The 18,513-nt window shown below is 48.5% G+C and overlaps 1 protein-coding gene across 1 annotated transcript in view; it reads left to right on the forward strand.

Moving 5' to 3' along the window:
• Positions 1-11,488: 11,488 nt before the first annotated feature.
• The window catches only part of ARHGAP21 (Rho GTPase activating protein 21), a 165,370-nt gene continuing 158,345 nt past the window's right edge, over positions 11,489-18,513 (forward strand). The window contains exon 1 of the mRNA XM_073581785.1: positions 11,489-11,763. Coding sequence (XP_073437886.1) covers positions 11,680-11,763 — 84 coding nt within the window. The 5' untranslated portion in view covers positions 11,489-11,679. The remainder of the gene's footprint in view (positions 11,764-18,513) is intronic.

Consider the following 18,513-nt stretch of genomic DNA (forward strand, 5'->3'; position numbering starts at 1 on the left):
TCCTGCAATAATGTCCCCCTTCCTACAATAATGTCCCCATCCTAGCCCCTTCTAGAAAAAATGTTTTCCTCCTGGCCCCTTTCTGAAATAACATCTTTTTGCCTATTCACCTTCCTGTAATAATGCCCTCGCATCCAGTAACAAGGTCCTCCGTCCTGGGTCCCTTCCCAGTGTAATGTCCCTCATCCTGGGCTCCTCCCTGGTATAATGTCTCCCATTCTGTGCCCCTTCCTGGTATGTCTGTCATCCTGGGCCACTTCCTTGTGTAAGGTCCTCCATCTTTGTCACCCATCCTGGGCTCTTTCCAGTAATAATGTCCCCATCCTAGCCTCTTCCTCTAATAATTTTACCTTCCATACTGGACACTGGGCCCCATCCTATAGCAATCTCCTGTTTCCTGGCCCTTTCCTGTAATAATGCCTCCCTCCATCCTGGGCCCCTGCATGGTATAATGTCCGCCATCCTGGACCCCTTCCTGTTATAAAGTCCCTTTTTCTTAAAAAGAAACAAGCAATTATTCTCACTTCCCAGCACTCGGAAGACCTGCGGCGTCCTCTTCTATACCTGGCCTAGAAGCCAACAGCTGACTTCAGCATGCCGACACAGGCAATGTCTGACTTCACTGCCATGTGCCATCCGAGATGGGCAAGTTGACATCAGTTGCCGGCCTCTGATTGGCTGGCGGCGTGCATTACAGAGCAGGGAACTGGTGGGTCTCTGCGCGGCAATACATTTCACCTGAATGCGTGTCAGAGGATACACATCCAGGTGAAATAGGCACTGGCGTGGTCTGATGGGTCTCCCTCACGCACAGGCCCGGTTGCAATCGCACTTTCTGCAACTGCAATTGTTACTCCCCTGTTTGCTACACTTTACTAAGAATGTATTAAATCTGATGATTTTTGTTTTTATGTATTAACCAAAAATAACATTATTAATTTTATATTATATTATTGCAGTTATCACATTTGATGACAATTTTGGTTAGACATTTTTGAGTAACTTCACTCCGCCTTTTGGTTAATTTACTTTCAGATTAAATTTTTGGGTTGTAGGTGTTCATTGCAACTCTTTAACAAAAGCCACACCTTTTCTACTAAGCCACACTCTTTAGGCTATGTGCACACGCTGCGGTTTTTGCTGCGGTTCTGCTGCGGTTTTGGCCGCAGCAGAACTGCAGCAGTTCTGCAGACAGTGTACAGTAGCATGTTATCCTATGGGATTTACATTCTGCTGTGCACATGCTGCGGATTTTTAACTGCGGAAAATCTGCGGTTTTGAATCCGCAGAAAGAATTGACATGTCACTTCTTTTCTGCGGATTCTGCTGCAGTTTACCATCTCCTCCATTGTAGAGCTGATAAACCGCAGGCCAATCTGCAGGTAAAACCGCAGGTCATTTTACCTGCGGTTCCGCAGATAAAAAATCCGCAGACCAATCCACAGCGTCTGCACATAGCCTCATTGGGGCGGAATAGTGAAAAAAAGTGTCTAAAATACATACCGTAATAAATAGGCCAAAAACTACATTTGACAATTTTGTGCCAAATGATTGAAAATTTGGCCATTTTAATGCCAGAGCTGAAGCTCGCGATAAATCTGCCCATTGTCAGATCGATATATTCTTTTTCCCTTATACAAGACTTAAGGGGGTTTTACACTAAGCGATATCGCTAGCAATATCGCTAAAACGTCACTGATTTTGTGACGTGCTAGCGATATCGCTATGTGTGATACTTACCAGCGACCGGCTCCCCCGCTGTCCATTGCTGATCGCGCGAGATTGTCCGGCTCCATTTCTCGTCGTCAGCTTCCTGCTGAGACTTCCTGCTGTGACGACGAGCGACGCGTGGACGCGGGCGGGAGGACGTCAGGATCGCTGTGTGTGAAAGGTAAGTATTGTGCGCTGCGTCGCTGCTGCATCGCTGTGAGATCTTTCTGTATGAAAGCTCACTAGCGATCATTTAGCGATGCACCAGCGATCCTGACCGGGTCATATCGCTCGTCGGATCGCTGGTGCATCGCTAAATGTAAAAGGGCCTTTAGGCTATGTGCACACGGTGCGGATTCTGCTGCGGATCCGCAGCAGAACTGCAGGTGATGTACAGTACCATTATAGCCTATGTAAAAAAAAACCCGCTGTGCACATGCTGCGGATTTTTCCACGCGGATTTCGTGCGGAATGAAAGAAGCAGCATGTCTCTTCTATTGTGCGGTTTTGCTGCAGTTTTCCACCTGCTCCATTCTACAAATCCGCAGTGGAAAACCGCACAAAAACGGCAGTAAGGCTAAGTGCACACGTGGATTTTCCTCCTGCGGATTTTTCTGCGCAGATTTGAAGAAATCCGCAGGTCAAATGACCTGCATTTTTCCTGCGGATTTCTTCATGTTTTTGTGCGGTTTTCTTGCGGTTTTTGTGCGGTTTTCCACTGTAGTTTTCCCCCTGCGGATTTGGAGAATGGAGCAGGTGGAAAACTGCACAAAAGAAGTGACATGCTGCATTTTTTGTACCGCACAAAAACCGCAGCGTCTGCACAGCGGTTTTTAAAAAAAAAATTGATTTACATTGTACTGTAAATCACTTTGCGGATCCGCAGCGTTTCTGCGCGGTAAAATCTGCTGCGGATCCGCAGGAAAAATGCATCGTGTGCACATGGCCTAAAACCGCACAAAAAATGCACTAAATCCGCAGGAAAAATCCACGGGAGGATCTGCACCGTGTGCACATAGCCTTACAGTATTCGCTGGGTATCTAGAAAAAAAAACTTAAATTAATAAAAAAAAAAATTTAAATTAACTTTTCAAGTTCAGAAAGGTTCCTAACCCCAGCTGTCAGGTCCCGATAATTCCAGTTCGATAATAAAATCAGTCACATAATCTAAATCATCTGATAAACAGTATCGGACAAATCGAACAGAACTTCTGGCCTTTAGATATTACAAATTTAGTAAGTTGCAAGAAATAAAAATTTACTAATATAGTTACATTTTTTTTTTTTTAGACTGATGGAAATCCGATCAACGTAAAATAAGACTGTCATACTTAGCTTCAAATAATGCTGCCGTCATGCGAAAATGGTTAAAAACTATCTACATGGAGTTTTTTTTTTTTTCCTTTATCCCCCCCCCCCAATAGATGAGTTTTCTCCCATAACATACTGAAAGATCAAACGGCTTCTCCCAAAATTACCACTCAAGTCTGGAATAATTGAGCTTAGGGGGTCTCATTAATTGTCGAGATGGATAGAAGCGAGCCAGGACAATGTGTGCACGGCGCTGTGGAATAAGGCCATAGTGTACTGTATACATATGGTGAGGGTTTTTTATTGAGACTTTTTTACTGATGGGTAAAGCAGCACAATACACCAATTCTGTTGCCTTGAACCCTGGTCATGTCCAACGTCCTAAAAGCCAGACGAGTAACTGAAGGGAAAGCCGAGCTGTACAATCCGCCAGCCGCGCTCACTGACTCTATTGAGTGGCAGAGCAGCATTTGGTGGGGTATTGTTCTTCTGCCCCCCTCAGCGCTGGAGGGTCTCGTATGCGGCGCTCTGTTAATCCGCTCTGTGTTACGGGAGGCCACGGTGCATTGATATGTTAATGCAAAATTTCTAATTCAGCCGTACATGCATTTATGATGAACGGACCGGTGGGCAGCACCATCTTGTCTGGTCTGGTCTCTTCCAGTTGTTCTGCGGCTCATTTTTTTTTTTTATCTTCTATCATTTTTCTTTTTCTCTGCTGAACTCGTAGTTTTAATTGCGTTTTATTTTAACAAAAAAAAAAATTTTGTTAGATTTTCTTTAGCAACTTTAAAAAAAAAACCAAAACTTTATCAGACATATTAATAGGGCTCATATTTTTCAACATTTCCTGGTAAACAACAGCACCTTTCAATTTACAGCATTCACCTAATTTAAAGGATTAGTTCCTCGCCCTCCCCCCCCCCCAAAAAAAAAGTTATCGTTTATCTATAAGGTTTGTCACAAGGGGGGCCAAATGCTGGGATCTTCAGCAATTCTGAGATCAGGGTTCTGGGTCCTCTGGGACCCTGAGATCGGGACTCTGCAACCATTTCTTGAATGGAGCAGATGGGCGCACGTTCGACCTCCACGCCATTCATTGCCTATAGGACTACTGAGCGCAGCGCGCAGATATTTCTGGTAACCCTATAGACAGTGAATGCAGTGGAGATTGAGCATGTGCACTTACGCTTTATTCAAGATAGGTCTGCAGAGACCCAATATTGAGGTTCCAGAGCTCCGACTCAGGATTGCCGGTGGTCCCAGTGGATGGACCCCCCCCCCTATAATATTGGGAGAGGATAGCTTAATTTTTGGGGGATAACCCCTTGAGTGAAATAGCTTGCGCATTTAAATCCCTTCATATTGCAGATTGGGGGCTAAAATTTGGAAGGTGACCCATGATATTAATATGGGGCCCATTTTCTTAAGGTTGATAGTTTGTATGGCAAGTCCTAATCCCTAACTTGTTAACATGCAGCATATTTATTGAGGTGCACATCTGTTAAAGGTGGCACGGACGTAGTTTGTGGAACCACAGTGCCACGGACTGCAGAGAGCCTGGGGGGCGTAACTAAGCGAACACCAGACTCTTCACTAGAGCCTCTGATGGTGAGGTTAGACTTGGCTCCCAATGAACGCCAGGTGCCACTCCAGGACAGACCAATGGTCGCGTAGCAGTTGGACCCAGAAGGACAGACTGGATGGAGCAGCAGGCAGAGTTCGTAGCAGAGTGCAGCAGACAGGGTATGCATCAGTGTGCAGCAGGCAGGATTTGCATCAGAGTGCAGGAGGCAGGATTTGCATCAGAGTGCAGCAGGAAGGATTTGCACTGGAATGAAAACTTACACAACACAGACTGTAAACAGGAAGGTTGCTCAGGCACCTCCCCAGTGGAGAGGAAACAATATATTAATAATGGCCCACAGCCATTAGCTGGGGAGGAAATAGCAAGTGCATGCGCTGACCCTTTAAGAGGGCTGGAGTGCACGTGTGCATGTCCTAATGACATGGCTAGAGGACAGGCTGGAAGCCTGCAGCACGGGTGAGTGAAGTGACACGCCGGATACCCTGCCTATCAGAGCAGGGATCTGGTGTGGTGCTAACGAAAGGGAACCTGAAACTTGAAAAAACACTATTAACATGAGTTAATCTGCAGGTTAATACCTTCCTGAACATCCAAAGCTAGGAAAAAAGGATTAAAAGAACACAACATAGATATAGAGCTCACAAATAAGTTGCAATACCAGGCACAACCTGTAGGAAAGGGTGCCACTGTTGTTAGAAAAAAATCCTCATTTTTCTATTTCAGTCCTCATGTATTTCTTTATTATGGTATATGTATTTGCATACACAAGCTGCAATACATGTAAAAGAATAAAACAAATATTCTCACTCTTTTCGCTCCCGGCAGCTCTAGTGCTGCATCCCAGGTGAATCTGTCTACATTGCCTGAAGATACACTACATGATGTCTGCAGCCAATCACTGACCTGAGAGATATACGGCCCGAGACCAATCAGGTCAGTAATTGGCTGCATACATTATGTGGGGTATTCAGACATCCAGATTTAGAAAGGTGAATATGTATTAGTGCAATATTTTCATTATTTTGGACAACCCCTTTAAAGTAGATTTGTCACCAGGCTAAAAATGACCAGTTTTTGTGCGTATTTTATTCGTGCTGCTCCCCTGAGTATTCTGGTTTTTGTTTTTTTGAAATTCTGACATACAGTTCCAAACATATGGGCATTTTTATTTACTATTTTCATTTTATCAAAGGGGCGTTGCGGCCTACAGACACGCCCCAGAGGGTCCTGATAGCCACTCCCCCATGGAACGTCCATAAAAATAGGCAACGCGTAAAAAGGCCTGTACTGAAGGAACCGTGTAGTGGATTAAAAAAAAGAAAAAAGAAAAAAGCAGAATACTCAGCGGAGCAGTGAAGATAAAATAAGATTAAAGAATGATGCTTTTGACCTAGTGACATTTCCTCTTTGAAAAAATGATTCCATGTAATTTTATTTAAATCACTAACAAATGTTCAATAGTTCAAAAACCTGTTTGAGTTGTTTATCCACAATTTTGGAAAGGTGCCAACAATTTTGTCCGCCCATTTATTTGGTGTTTTGTGTGAAATTATGTCCAATTTTTTTTCTTTTTTTTTTGTGCGGTTCCATTAGAGGAAATAAACATCACAAAACATATGATATAGCCATAATTTTTCTGGGCAAAATACTTCCTTTTCTGGAACAATTTCAAGGGTGCCAAAACTTTTAGCCATGACTGTGTATGACTTCCCATGGGCAGGTGTCTGAACAGTCCCCTGTCCTGCTCTATAGTGAGACACAAGGTGAGGTTTTAACACTAGAGATAGGATAGGACCATCCCGATTGGGTCACCTTGTCGTGGTGGGATGGTTTTAATGCTTTTTTGGTCAAAACAATATTAGCTGCCGGCATAGACTTCGGGGGCTGCCTGCGCCGGAGCCATTTCAGGACGGGAGAAGAGGATGTCATCGCATGAAGAAGGGAGGCGCCGGACGGGACGGCGACACCCATCGGACCGCCTACCTCGGTGAGTATAATGTAACGTGTTTTTCTTCTCTTTCAGGTTACATCGGAGGCTTATCTACAGCATTACAGAATGCTGTAGATAAGCCCCCGTTGTCTATGCCGGCAGCTGAAAGGCCAAAAAAAGGGTGACAGATTCCAATATTTTGGCGCTTTCACTTTAGTCATATGTACAGTACGTCACGCCACAGAAACTATTTAAAGGGTAACTCAACTTAAAAAAAAAAAAAAAATTTGATTTGTTGCATTCACTACTTTTGATCGGTTGAGATCCAGTTCCTGAGATCCCTACGGATAGATAGAAAAAAATAGCAGAAGTACTTGACCGGTGAACAGACCCATTAATGCCAAAAGGAGGGGCTCAAAGGGGTGGAGTTTCTTTTGATATTTTTATATCCCTCTTACCATCGATGAGTATGCACTTTTTTTATTCTTGTGAACATAATTTGGTAATTTGCTCCTTCTGAGGTTATGAAAACAACTGCAATACAAGAGAACTTGCGGCAGCTTCTCCCGGCACCAAGTGATAACTCAGATCAGCGAAGAATCGTTTGGAAATGTGCCGGGGAAATCATTATCAGGTGACAGCGAATGACACTAGTTTATTCTTAACCTAAGCACACAAAATTTCAGGGAAAGTGCTAAAAAGATCTATTTCTGTGACTAACTTGACTTCCTTGGCTGCTTCTCACCGAGCCGGGGACAGCTCAAGAAGCACAGTCTATGGAGTGTGACTCAGCGGGGGCCGGGGGGGGATCTGTCCGGCTGAAAAGTGAAAGCTATTTGTTCTCATTAATCCACAGACAATTTCTGACTTGTCAAGAAAGGAAAAAAAAGAATCAGTTCTGGAAAACAAAAAGGTGGAGTAAAAGCCACAGCTTCTTTATTCCTGAATCTGACTCCGTTAATGCAAAACGTTACGAGTTCAAGGCTTCGGTCCTTTTTTATCTTTTTTTTGGCCAGAATTTTTTTCTAAAAATGAAATATTAATTAAAAAATGTTGAAAAAAGAATACCGTATTTTCCGGCGTATAAGACGACTGGGCGTATAAGACAACCCCCCAACTTTTCCAGTGAAAATAGAAAATCTTCTTAAAAGTCGGGGGGGGGGGTCTTCTTATACGCCATGTGTCATTTTATATGCTGGGTGCGGAGCAATCTACATGTAGTGGGGGAGTGGTCCCGATGACGAAGGGAGGGGGCGTCTCACAGGGAAGATGTAACTGGAGTTATCATGCCCCTTTTACCTCATTGGTGGCAGTGGTGCTATCTGTGGCTCTGTGCCGGGGGTCGGCAGTGGCGGCAGCTCCTCTTGTGTAGCATGGGGGCTCTGTGCTGGGGGTCGGCGGCGGCTCCTCTTTGTGCAGCTGGGAGACGGTGGCGGCTCTATGTCCTACGTCGGGGCTCCGCCGGCATATCCCCAAAGTCCGGAGGCCCCCGGCAGCTCCATTGCTGCGATGCGGTGGCCTCTGGGAAAATGGCCGCTGGAGCCCACGCGAGCTCAGATTCAGAGGTACGAGATCTCGGGAGATGAGCTCGCGTGGGCTCCAGCGGCCATTTTCCTGGAGGTCACCGCATCGCAGCAATAGAGCTGCCGGGGGCCTCCGGACTTTGGGGATATGCCGGCGGAGCCCCGACGCAGGACATAGAGCCGCCGCCGCCGTCCCCCAGCTACACAAAGAGGAGCCGCCGCCGACCCCCAGCACAGAGCCCCCATGCTACACAAGAGGAGCTGCCGCCGCTGCCGTCCCCCAGCACAGAGCCACAGATAGCACCACTGCCACCAAAGAGGTAAAAGGGGGATGATAACTCCAGTTACATCTTCCCTGTGAGACATCCCCTCCCTTCGTTATCGGGACCACTCCCCCACTATATGCAGAGATTGGTCTGCACCCGGTGCATAAGACGACCCCCGACTTTTAAGAAGATTTTCAGGGGTTAAAAAGTCGTCTTATACGCCGGAAAATACGGTAATACAATAGTATTTTATAAATAGTTTTATTATCGGGCCCACACCATTCTGCACTGTAAGAAGAGTCCCATGAAATGTTAATATTTAATGAGCGGACAGATGCGGCGCCCGCCCGGTCCCAGCAGGGGTGCACCGTGCAGCATTAGTCGGCCATGTGCTCACTTTCCATAAGCTTCTCTGCTTACAAAGTTCCAGCCTGGCTTCAGGGAGTGGGGAGAAAGTGGCCGCATACCGGACATAGAGTGGCGGTGGCTGCGCCACTGGCACAGAGTGGCGGCCATGAATTGTGAGATGAATGATTAGGGGCAGACTTGGGCTCAGGCTCGGGGTGAGCGGAGGGGGATAAACACTCGGGGGAGACGGCGCTCTCCCTCCGCTCCTGCCGTGCACCTGCTCCCAGCCACAGCTGAGGCAGAGATGGGCCGGGCGCAGCGGGCAACCCAGACACACATTACATCAGACGGGGCAGCCATTGTCTGTGAGGACGGGACCGCGGGAGAAAACTGTAGTTACCGATCACTGTCTGCGCAGGGAGGTGGCAGCACCTTGTAAGGGAAATGTAGACAACAACAATAAAAAACCGTAAATGGATTTCCAGGAAATATGTCCGTGTAGCTGCAACGCTCTGCGGACACAGCACAGCTATACCTGGAACATTCACAGGAGTTTCTATGTAGGAGTCAGATTGAGAAACGTCCATGTAGCCAAAACTGGTTCAAAAACTGCGTCACAAGACGAAAAAAAAAAAAATTCACACAAAAAAAAAAAAAAAACAACAACAACCCACTAGCCATCCCTGAAGCCACTAGTCATTCATTTTGAAAACCATGTTGGATTTATTCACCTCTTGGGGTATGTCAGTATGATGTTTTTGCTTTTTGCAAGGCTTTTGAATCAGATCTACTTCAAAATTCCTATCAAGTATTAAGTTACTTAGTCAATGGGACTATGTTGTCAGGTTTTTGCTAGATAATCTGACAGCATCACGATGTAGTGACAGAGACCCTGATTCCAATGATATGTCACTGTGTACAGGAGGCGCGAAAGAATCACATTCATTTTCCTCCGCTGCAGATAAAGCAGAGCTGTGAATGCGGAGCCCTGTATAGCCCCACCCACATCTCTGATTGGCAGCTCCCTGTGTACACTGTGCATAGGCAGAAAGCTGCCAATCAGTGGTGGAGGTGTGGATGGACCAGGAGGAACCAGACACATAGCCCTGTAGTGAAAATTTCCTGCTGATAAAACACTGATTGTACAGAAACAGCAAACAGCCCAGTAAGTGACACATCGCTGGAATCAGGGTCTCTTTACATTATGTTGCTCTCAGATTACATTGCAAAAAAAACTGCTGACAAATTCCCTGTAATGTATATTTGTAGATTGCACCTATTTTTATTTTAACCCCTTAACGACCTATGATGTGCTATGTCGTCCTCATTTTTGATGCAGGTTCCGGCGCTGAGCAAGCACCTTTTCAGGCACATGAAAGCTAATCTAACAGCGCCGGGTGGAATAGCTGTCAGTCTCTGAGAGTGGCATTTAACTAGTGCAAATCGGACATACAACTTAGCTCTGCCCATTGGCACCCGTGTCACATGACCAGCTGGGGTCTGCAGGAGACCCTTGTGTTGGTCATTGCTGAACTCCCATCAGCGTCGCCCGATGCTCATAGCAGAAGAGCATTTCCGTTATACATAGGAGGGCTGCAGCCCTGTCACACGTAGCACAGGCGATCAGAAGATTGCAGCTTATATTCTCCCATGGACGCTATTGAAACAAGTAAAAAGTACACACAAAAAAATGTTTTTAAATATATTAAAAAAAATAAATAAAAAGTTATCACCCCCCTTTTTGCCCCATTCTAAATAAAACAATTAAAAAAAAAATAATTAAAAAATACACCTCTTTGGTATCGCAGCGTTCAGAATCGCCTGATCTATCAATACGCAAAAAGAATTAATCTGATCGGTAAACGGCGTAATGAGAAAAAAATATCAAAACGCCAGAATTCCATTTTTTTGATTGCTGCAATGTTGCAATAAAATGCAATAATGGGCGATCAAAAGATCATATGTGTACGGAAACGGTATCAATAAAAACAAGCCCTCCCCAGACCGAAACCCCGAAAAATGGGTCTCAGAAAAAAAAGGGTTTTTTTTTTTTGTTACAAACCTTGGATTTTTTTTCACACAACCTAGACATGTTTGGTGTCTGAGGACTGGTAATGGCCGGGAGAATCAGAACGGCCGGTCAGATTTATTATCTAATCAACATAATAAAATAAAACAAGTGTAGAATAGCACTTTACTAATAAAGAAAATTTTAAAATTGAAAAAAGTGAAGAATAAATGTTTTTAGCTTCTAAATTTTAAGGCGAAAAAATAAAAGCCGATTATCACAGAGACCTGAAGAATCCGATCACCGAGGAGGAATAGTTACTAAATAATGGAAAAAAATAATAAAATGTGTTTTTTTTTCTTTTCACAGTAAATTGTAATCTTTCCACATTGGAAAAATAAGAGTTTATGGTTCTGGGAAGAAGAGAAGGGACCAAAAAAAAAAACCGTGGTCTCCATGAACTCCAAGGACAACTCTCCGGCAGCAGCCACCTGCCCGCAGCGGGCGTCGCCCCAGGCTGAGACCACGCCTCCTCCCCTCAGCTCCGTCTGTAACTACTGCCCCCAGCAGCCCCCGACCCACATTTTAAGCGTTCAGGTGGGTGACGTCACTCACACCCGCCCTCTTTTCCTTAACCTCTTCACTGCCAGCTCCGGCTATAGACGCGTTTACTTGTAAAGCCTCTTTTAACCAAAAATGTACATGTCCGAAAAGGTTAACGGAGTAGGCGGGGCAGATGACACCGATTTCGCCTCCTGATTGGTCGGAGAGGGTGCAGAGCCCGCCCACCCCCGCCGCTCTCGGCGCCTCTCACTCACACACTCTGTACACGGGGAGCGGGTGACACGATGTCCTCCTCTCCGCCGGGCGCCAGACCTCCTGCCGCGGCCGCCTGTGTCCCGGTGACCGCTCCGCTTTGCTCCATGTCACCGCGCTCCTTCCTTCCCTCCAATGTGGACTCCTGCGCTTCTCCTTTGTAATTCGCACGGGGAATCATGGCGAGCCGCCGGAGCGCTCCACCTGAGGAAGACGGCGAGAAGCAGCAGCAGCAGGCGCTCATTAGCCCGGGCGCTGAGGAGGTGAGAGGCTGCGGTGCATGCTGGGAGATGTAGTTCTCCACCAGCCCCCCCCTAAGGTGTCCAGCAAGGATCATCCCCAGTGTGGCCTCCCGGCCAGAATACCCCACATCCCCCCCCCCCCTCTGCCCCAGCACTCGGCTCCGCCCCTTTAATTCTCTTTATTCCTGGTTAGTAGCCGGTGCACTCAGACAAGTGTGTGATCCAGCAGCGGACTGACTGCTGCAGAACCTCTTGGGGAGGGGGCTCTGTCCAGTCCTAAGATAGGATGTATGGGGCAACCTGATGGGGATTTGTCCTCAATCCTGAGCCCCAGACAGGATCGGGCTGTGATCGGACGTCGTGCAGTTTTATGGAGTCAGTGTGAACACAGCCTAACACGTATTTAGAGGCCGGTGCTTATGTTTGAGCTGCAGAGAATATGGATGAATCAGGAGATCTGTCCGGCGATGTCACCAAACCAGTATGGGACTGGAAGCAGTGACTGATCCCTGACCCAGTGAGATCTGCACTGCTGTTTTGGTGACCGTTGTGTTGTTGGAGATGATTTACATCTTATACACTATTAGGGTCCTTTTTCCCCCCGTAAACAGCGCCCCTCTCGTGCATTGCAGCTTTTCCGTATTCAGCTTTTTGTAGCTGAAGTGCAGTACCAGACACGGCCTGTGTAGAAGAGTGGCGCTATGTGTGGGTGGATTTCATGTCTTTATATTGTGTGTCCTGTAGCTGAGTATTGGGGCACATATCCCCCTTATCTCTGCGCCGTCTGTGCGCTCTCCTCATCATCTCCTGTTAGTTGTATTATCGGAGAATCCCTTTAAGGAAGGTTCAGATCTGCACACGTGCTGTGTATGGATGGCTGCTGCATAACCTCTTGGAAGCATTTTGTGGCTGTGTGGTGGCGGCTCGCTCTGGTTTCCTGCCTTGTGATTACTTTGTTACCATGGAGTGTCCTCCTTGGGGTTCTCCTCCCTGTGATCGTCGCCCCTGGGGGCCGTGGATGTGTGAGATCTTGTGGAGACAGGTTGTTACTTGGTGGCTGGATGTTTCCAGCTGCTGCGCAGTGGTTACACGGGATCGGCTGAGCTCTCGCCATATGTTACACTGTCGGCGCAGCCCTCGGTGCCATCCTGTGAAGTTCAGCTGCTGGGAGCTGGCAGAGTGTACAGAACAGAGTCCTGGGCACCGTACCCGTGTGTCACACTGGAGGCTGGCGGCATGGTGCTGGGCACTGTACCCATGTGTCACACTGGAGGCTGACGGCGTGGTGCTGGGCACTGTACCCATGTGTCACACTGGAGGCTGACGGCGTGGTGCTGGGCACTGTACCCGTGTGTCACACTGGAGGCTGGCAGCGGCGGCGTGGTGCTGGGCACTGTACCCATGTGTCACACTGGAGGCTGGCAGCGGCGGCGTGGTGCTGGGCACTGTACCCATGTGTCACACTGGAGGCTGGCGGCGTGGTGCTGGGCACCGTACCCATGTGTCACACTGGAGGCTGGTGGCGTGGTGCTGGGCACCGTACCCTTGTGTCACACCGGAGCGGCGGCGTGGTGCTGGGCACCGTACCCTTGTCACACCGGAGCGGCGGCGTGGTGCTGGGCACCGTACCCTTGTGTCACACCGGAGCGGCGGAGTGGTGCTGGGCACCGTACCCTTGTGTCACACCAGAGCGGCGGCGTGGTGCTGGGTGCCGTACCCTTGTGTCACACCAGAGCGGCGGCGTGGTGCTGGGTGCCGTACCCTTGTGTCACACCGGAGCGGCGGCGTGGTGCTGGGTGCCGTACCCTTGTGTCACACCAGAGCGGCGGCGTGGTGCTGGGTGCCGTACCCTTGTGTCACACCAGAGCGGCGGCGTGGTGCTGGGTGCCGTACCCTTGTGTCACACCGGAGCGGCGGCGTGGTGCTGGGTGCCGTACCCTTGTGTCACACCGGAGCGGCAGCGTGGTGCTGGGTGCCGTACCCTTGTGTCACACCAGAGCGGCGGCGTGGTGCTGGGTGCCGTACCCTTGTGTCACACCAGAGCGGCGGCGTGGTGCTGGGTGCCGTACCCTTGTGTCACACCGGAGCGGCGGCGTGGTGCTGGGTGCCGTACCCTTGTGTCACACCGGAGCGGCGGCGTGGTGCTGGGTGCCGTACCCTTGTGTCACACCAGAGCGGCGGCGTGGTGCTGGGTGCCGTACCCTTGTGTCACACCAGAGCGGCGGCGTGGTGCTGGGTGCCGTACCCTTGTGTCACACCGGAGCGGCGGCGTGGTGCTGGGTGCCGTACCCTTGTGTCACACCGGAGCGGCGGCGTGGTGCTGGGTGCCGTACCCTTGTGTCACACCAGAGCGGCGGCGTGGTGCTGGGCACCGTACCCGTGTGTCACTGGAGTGCCACCCCCTGGGTGACGTTCTACTGTGGTAAATATATAGTTTTTCTGTCACAGCCATGAGCTGCATTTCCTGATATCTGGCGCTCTCGATATAGTCACAACATGCATTAGACTTCAGGGCTTCGATCCCGTTCTGAGGTGGCCAGATATGGGAGAAACCAGCAATGCCAGTATCTGACCAGTCTCTATGTGCAGGATTTTCTTTTTCACCCCCTCTGTTGCACCAGCACTTTATGTATTTCTCCATGCACTTTATGAATCCATATGGATGTATTTGGATTTATGAAATACATTATTTAACCATAATTCTTTTTGCTTGTTTTTTTCATTGCACCAGCACTTTATGTAATTATTTATGTATTTTTTTGGATTAATTTTGATATGTCTGGAGCTTTGAAGCATATTGGTCAGTAACTTTCTTGCACTAAGCACTTTATATAAATTTTTTTTTTTTTTAATCTTTTTTTATATGCTATCTCATGTGCCATTATTAAGTTATGCTTTGTTATTCATTGTGTCACCCAGTGTGCTTGTTTTTTGCTATCCTATTTCTGTATGGTTTGCCAATTCTAATTTTATCATGTATTTGATCAATAAAATTAAAAAACTTTTTGCTCTCATTGGAGGACCTTTTCTCTTGTGTTTTGTGTATCTGCTTTCACGGTCCTCCGTGTTATAACCTTTTTTGAACATTGGTTTATACATATTTATGGGGGTAGATCGCTCTGGAGGGGTCTGTGACCGGGGACCACCAGATTACTGACATCACCCGATTTGGTGACTGACCATTCCTCTAGGTATACTGTAGAGGGGGCTGTGCGTTTCCATTAACTGTCTGGGGAGTGCTGGTTTGGCCGCCAGCTATTCCTCCTGGACACGCAGTATAGGTGTGCGCTTGCTACAGATGACAGCAATTCTTCCGTGGACCCATGTACGCGTGCACACCAGGTTCAGCCACTTCACTTCTCCAGCTCCTCTCCACCGCCCATGCACGCTCGGATTGACTGGAAGCTGTTCTCCCAGACTTCTCCATACATGCATACACGTGGTTTGTTGGATAGCTATTCCTTCTGACCCATAGCACACATGCACGCTCAGTTCAGCTCTTCTTCCTGCCCCCTTCTCCTCCTTCCCCTTCCACCATACACATGCACGCTTTAAGCTCTTCTTCGTACCCCTCTCCTACCCCTACTACCATACACATGCATGCTCGGTTTAGCTCTTCTTCCTACCCCCTTCCTCCTCCTTCGATTTCCACCATACACATGCACGCTCCTTTCAGCTCTTCTTCCTGACCCCCTTCCCCTTCCACCATACACATGCACGCTCCTTTCAGCTCTTCTTCCTGCCCCCTCCTGCTTCCCCTTCCACCATACACATGCACGCTGTGTTCAGCTCTTCTTCCTGACCCCCCCCTCCTCTTCTTCACCCTTCCACCATACACATGCACGCTCAGTTCAGCTCTTCTTCCTGACCCCTTCTCCTCTTCTTCACCCTTCCACCATACACATGCATGTTCGGTTTAGCTCTTCTTCCTACCCCCTCCTCCTTCGCCTTCCACCATACACATGCTCGGTTCAGTTCTTCTTCCTGACCCCCCCTCCTCCTCTTCACCCTTCCACCATACACATGCATGCTGTGTTCAGCTCTTCTTCCTGACCCCCCTCCTCTTCTTCACCCTTCCACCATACACATGCACGCTCCTTTAAGCTCTTCTTCCTGCCCCCTTCTCCTCCTTCCCCTTCCACCATACACATGCACGCTCCTTTAAGCTCTTCTTCCTGCCCCCTTCTCCTCCTTCCCCTTCCACCATACACTTGCACGCTCTTTTCAGCTCTTCTTCCTGACCCCCTTCTCCTCCTTCCCCTTCCACCATACACATGCACGCTGTGTTCAGCTCTTCTTCCTGACCCCCCCCCTCCTCTTCTTCACCCTTCCACCATAGACATGCACGCTCAGTTCAGCTCTTCTTCCTGACCCCGTCTCCTCTTCTTCACCCTTCCACCATACACATGCATGCTCGGTTTAGCTCTTCTTCCTACCCCCCCTCCTCCTTCGCCTTCCACCATACACATGCACGCTCAGTTCAGTTCTTCTTCCTGACCCCCCTCCTCCTCTTCACCCTTCCACCATACACATGCACGCTCAGTTCAGCTCTTCTTCCTGACCCCCTCCTCTTCACCCTTCCACCATACACATGCACGCTCAGTTCAGCTCTTCTTCCTGACCCCTTCTCCTCTTCTTCACCCTTCCACCATACACATGCATGTTCGGTTTAGCTCTTCTTCCTACCCCCCTCCTCCTCCTTCACCTTTCCACCATAGACAAGCACGCTCAGTTCAGCTCTTCTTTCTGCCTCCTTCCCCCATACACATGCACGCTCCTTTCAGCTCTTCTTCCTGACCCCCTTCTCCTTCCCCTTCCACCATACACATGCACGCTGTGTTCAGCTCTTCTTCGTGACCCCCCCTCCTCTTCTTCACCCTTCCACCATAGACATGCACGCTCAGTTCAGCTCTTCTTCCTGACCCCTTCTCCTCTTCTTCACCCTTCCACCATAGACATGCACGCTCAGTTCAGCTCTTCTTCCTGACCCCTTCTCCTCTTCTTCACCCTTCCACCATACACATGCATGCTCGGTTTGGCTCTTCTTCCTACCCCCCCTCCTCCTCCTTCGCCTTCCACCATACACATGCACGCTCAGTTCAGTTCTTCTTCCTGACCCCCCTCCTCCTCTTCACCCTTCCACCATACACATGCACGCTCGGTTCAGCTCTTCTTCCTGACCCCCCTCCTCTTCACCCTTCCACCATACACATGCACGCTCAGTTCAGCTCTTCTTCCTGACCCCTTCTCCTCTTCTTCACCCTTCCACCATACACATGCATGCTCGGTTTAGCTCTTCTTCCTACCCCCTCCTCCTCCTTCGCCTTCCACCATACACATGCACGCTCGGTTCAGTTCTTCCTGACCCCCCCTCCTCCTCTTCACCCTTCCACCATACACATGCACGCTCGGTTCAGCTCTTCTTCCTGACCCCCCTCCTCTTCACCCTTCCACCATACACATGCACGCTCAGTTCAGCTCTTCTTCCTGACCCCTTCTCCTCTTCTTCACCCTTCCAAGAACCATTTTTCTTATTTGGTAATAGAAGGGCATCCCAGGTGGAGGAGCAGCCCGTGTCACATCCATGTGCCCCAGCAGGAGCCATGTAGAGGGTTTGTACTGATGGCAGTGCCGGTATTTGTAGAAGTATGTGCCCCCTCCCTGTGCTACGAGGATGTGCGCTGATGGGATCGATTTGTGCTGACTTGTCTGGTGGAGGCACCCGTGAACTTACACACCTCTCACTCAGTGGCGTCAGCTGCGCATCGTTCAGCAGGCGAGGACTGCCCGCAGCGCTGCTGTCACTCGCTTGGCCCCTATCCCCTTCTTCTCTCTCCTCTGCCGCATATCATTTGTGATCATCACGGCCCCGGGCGGCGGCAGCAGCAGCGATGGGAATGAAGCAGGTTAAATGCTTTACGCTTGACATAATAATCTGCCTCGCTTTTCTGGTGAACTCCCTTCTGTAACATTAACGCCGCTTTACGGATAAACCTTTCTTTCATTAAGAAATTCAGCAAGTGCACGACTTTCCTTCCTGCAGCTCGGGCTGAACCCCGCAAAGGAAAAATCCCTATATAAATATATAATATAGCCTGTGATTTTCTGTTTTTTTTTTTTTCTAATTTTTCCTTCATTCTTTCCAGCATTGGCATAGGGTGTGTCATTTTGGCATATTTAACACCTCAAGTAGGAAGCTATGAGGAACGCCGAAATATAGGCTCATACTAGTGAGATCCGCCATTCTGTCGTCACCGGCCTCTGAATGTGATTTCTGGTGGACTGTATGTAGAGGTTTGAGATTAAAAAACGGTTTCTCTTGCCCCCAGAAACAGTGCCACTCTTGTGCGCAGGCCTTGTCTGGTATTTCAGACGTTTATTTGAAGCCTATTGTTGGCAAGAATAATATCCCCATAGGAACCAAGCTGTCTTATTCATGGCAGATGTATTTGGATAAGGCTAAATACAGAGCTGATCGCTTAAAGGGTTATTTCCAAAATTAAATGCCCATAGGTTAGGGGGAAAACTTGCTGATCCTGTGATCAGAACTCCTCAAGCTCCTCTTAATTGGAGCTGTGTTGCACCTTTTCGAATCCCACTTCATTGAAGGGAATGCCAGAGAAAGTCCAGCTCTGTACTAGGCCTTTTCCGTTACTCCACATCCGCTCCGTTCACTCTCAATGGGACTATGTGCACCTCCACTGCATTCAGGGCAGTTTGCTGTGCCCATCGCGGTTCCCTAGTTCCAATCTCAATCACTAATGGTTCCAG

This window comes from Dendrobates tinctorius, unplaced genomic scaffold (genome assembly GCF_039654945.1).
Source record: "Dendrobates tinctorius isolate UK_male_01 unplaced genomic scaffold, ASM3965494v1 ptg000070l, whole genome shotgun sequence".
NCBI lineage: Eukaryota > Metazoa > Chordata > Amphibia > Anura > Dendrobatidae > Dendrobates > Dendrobates tinctorius.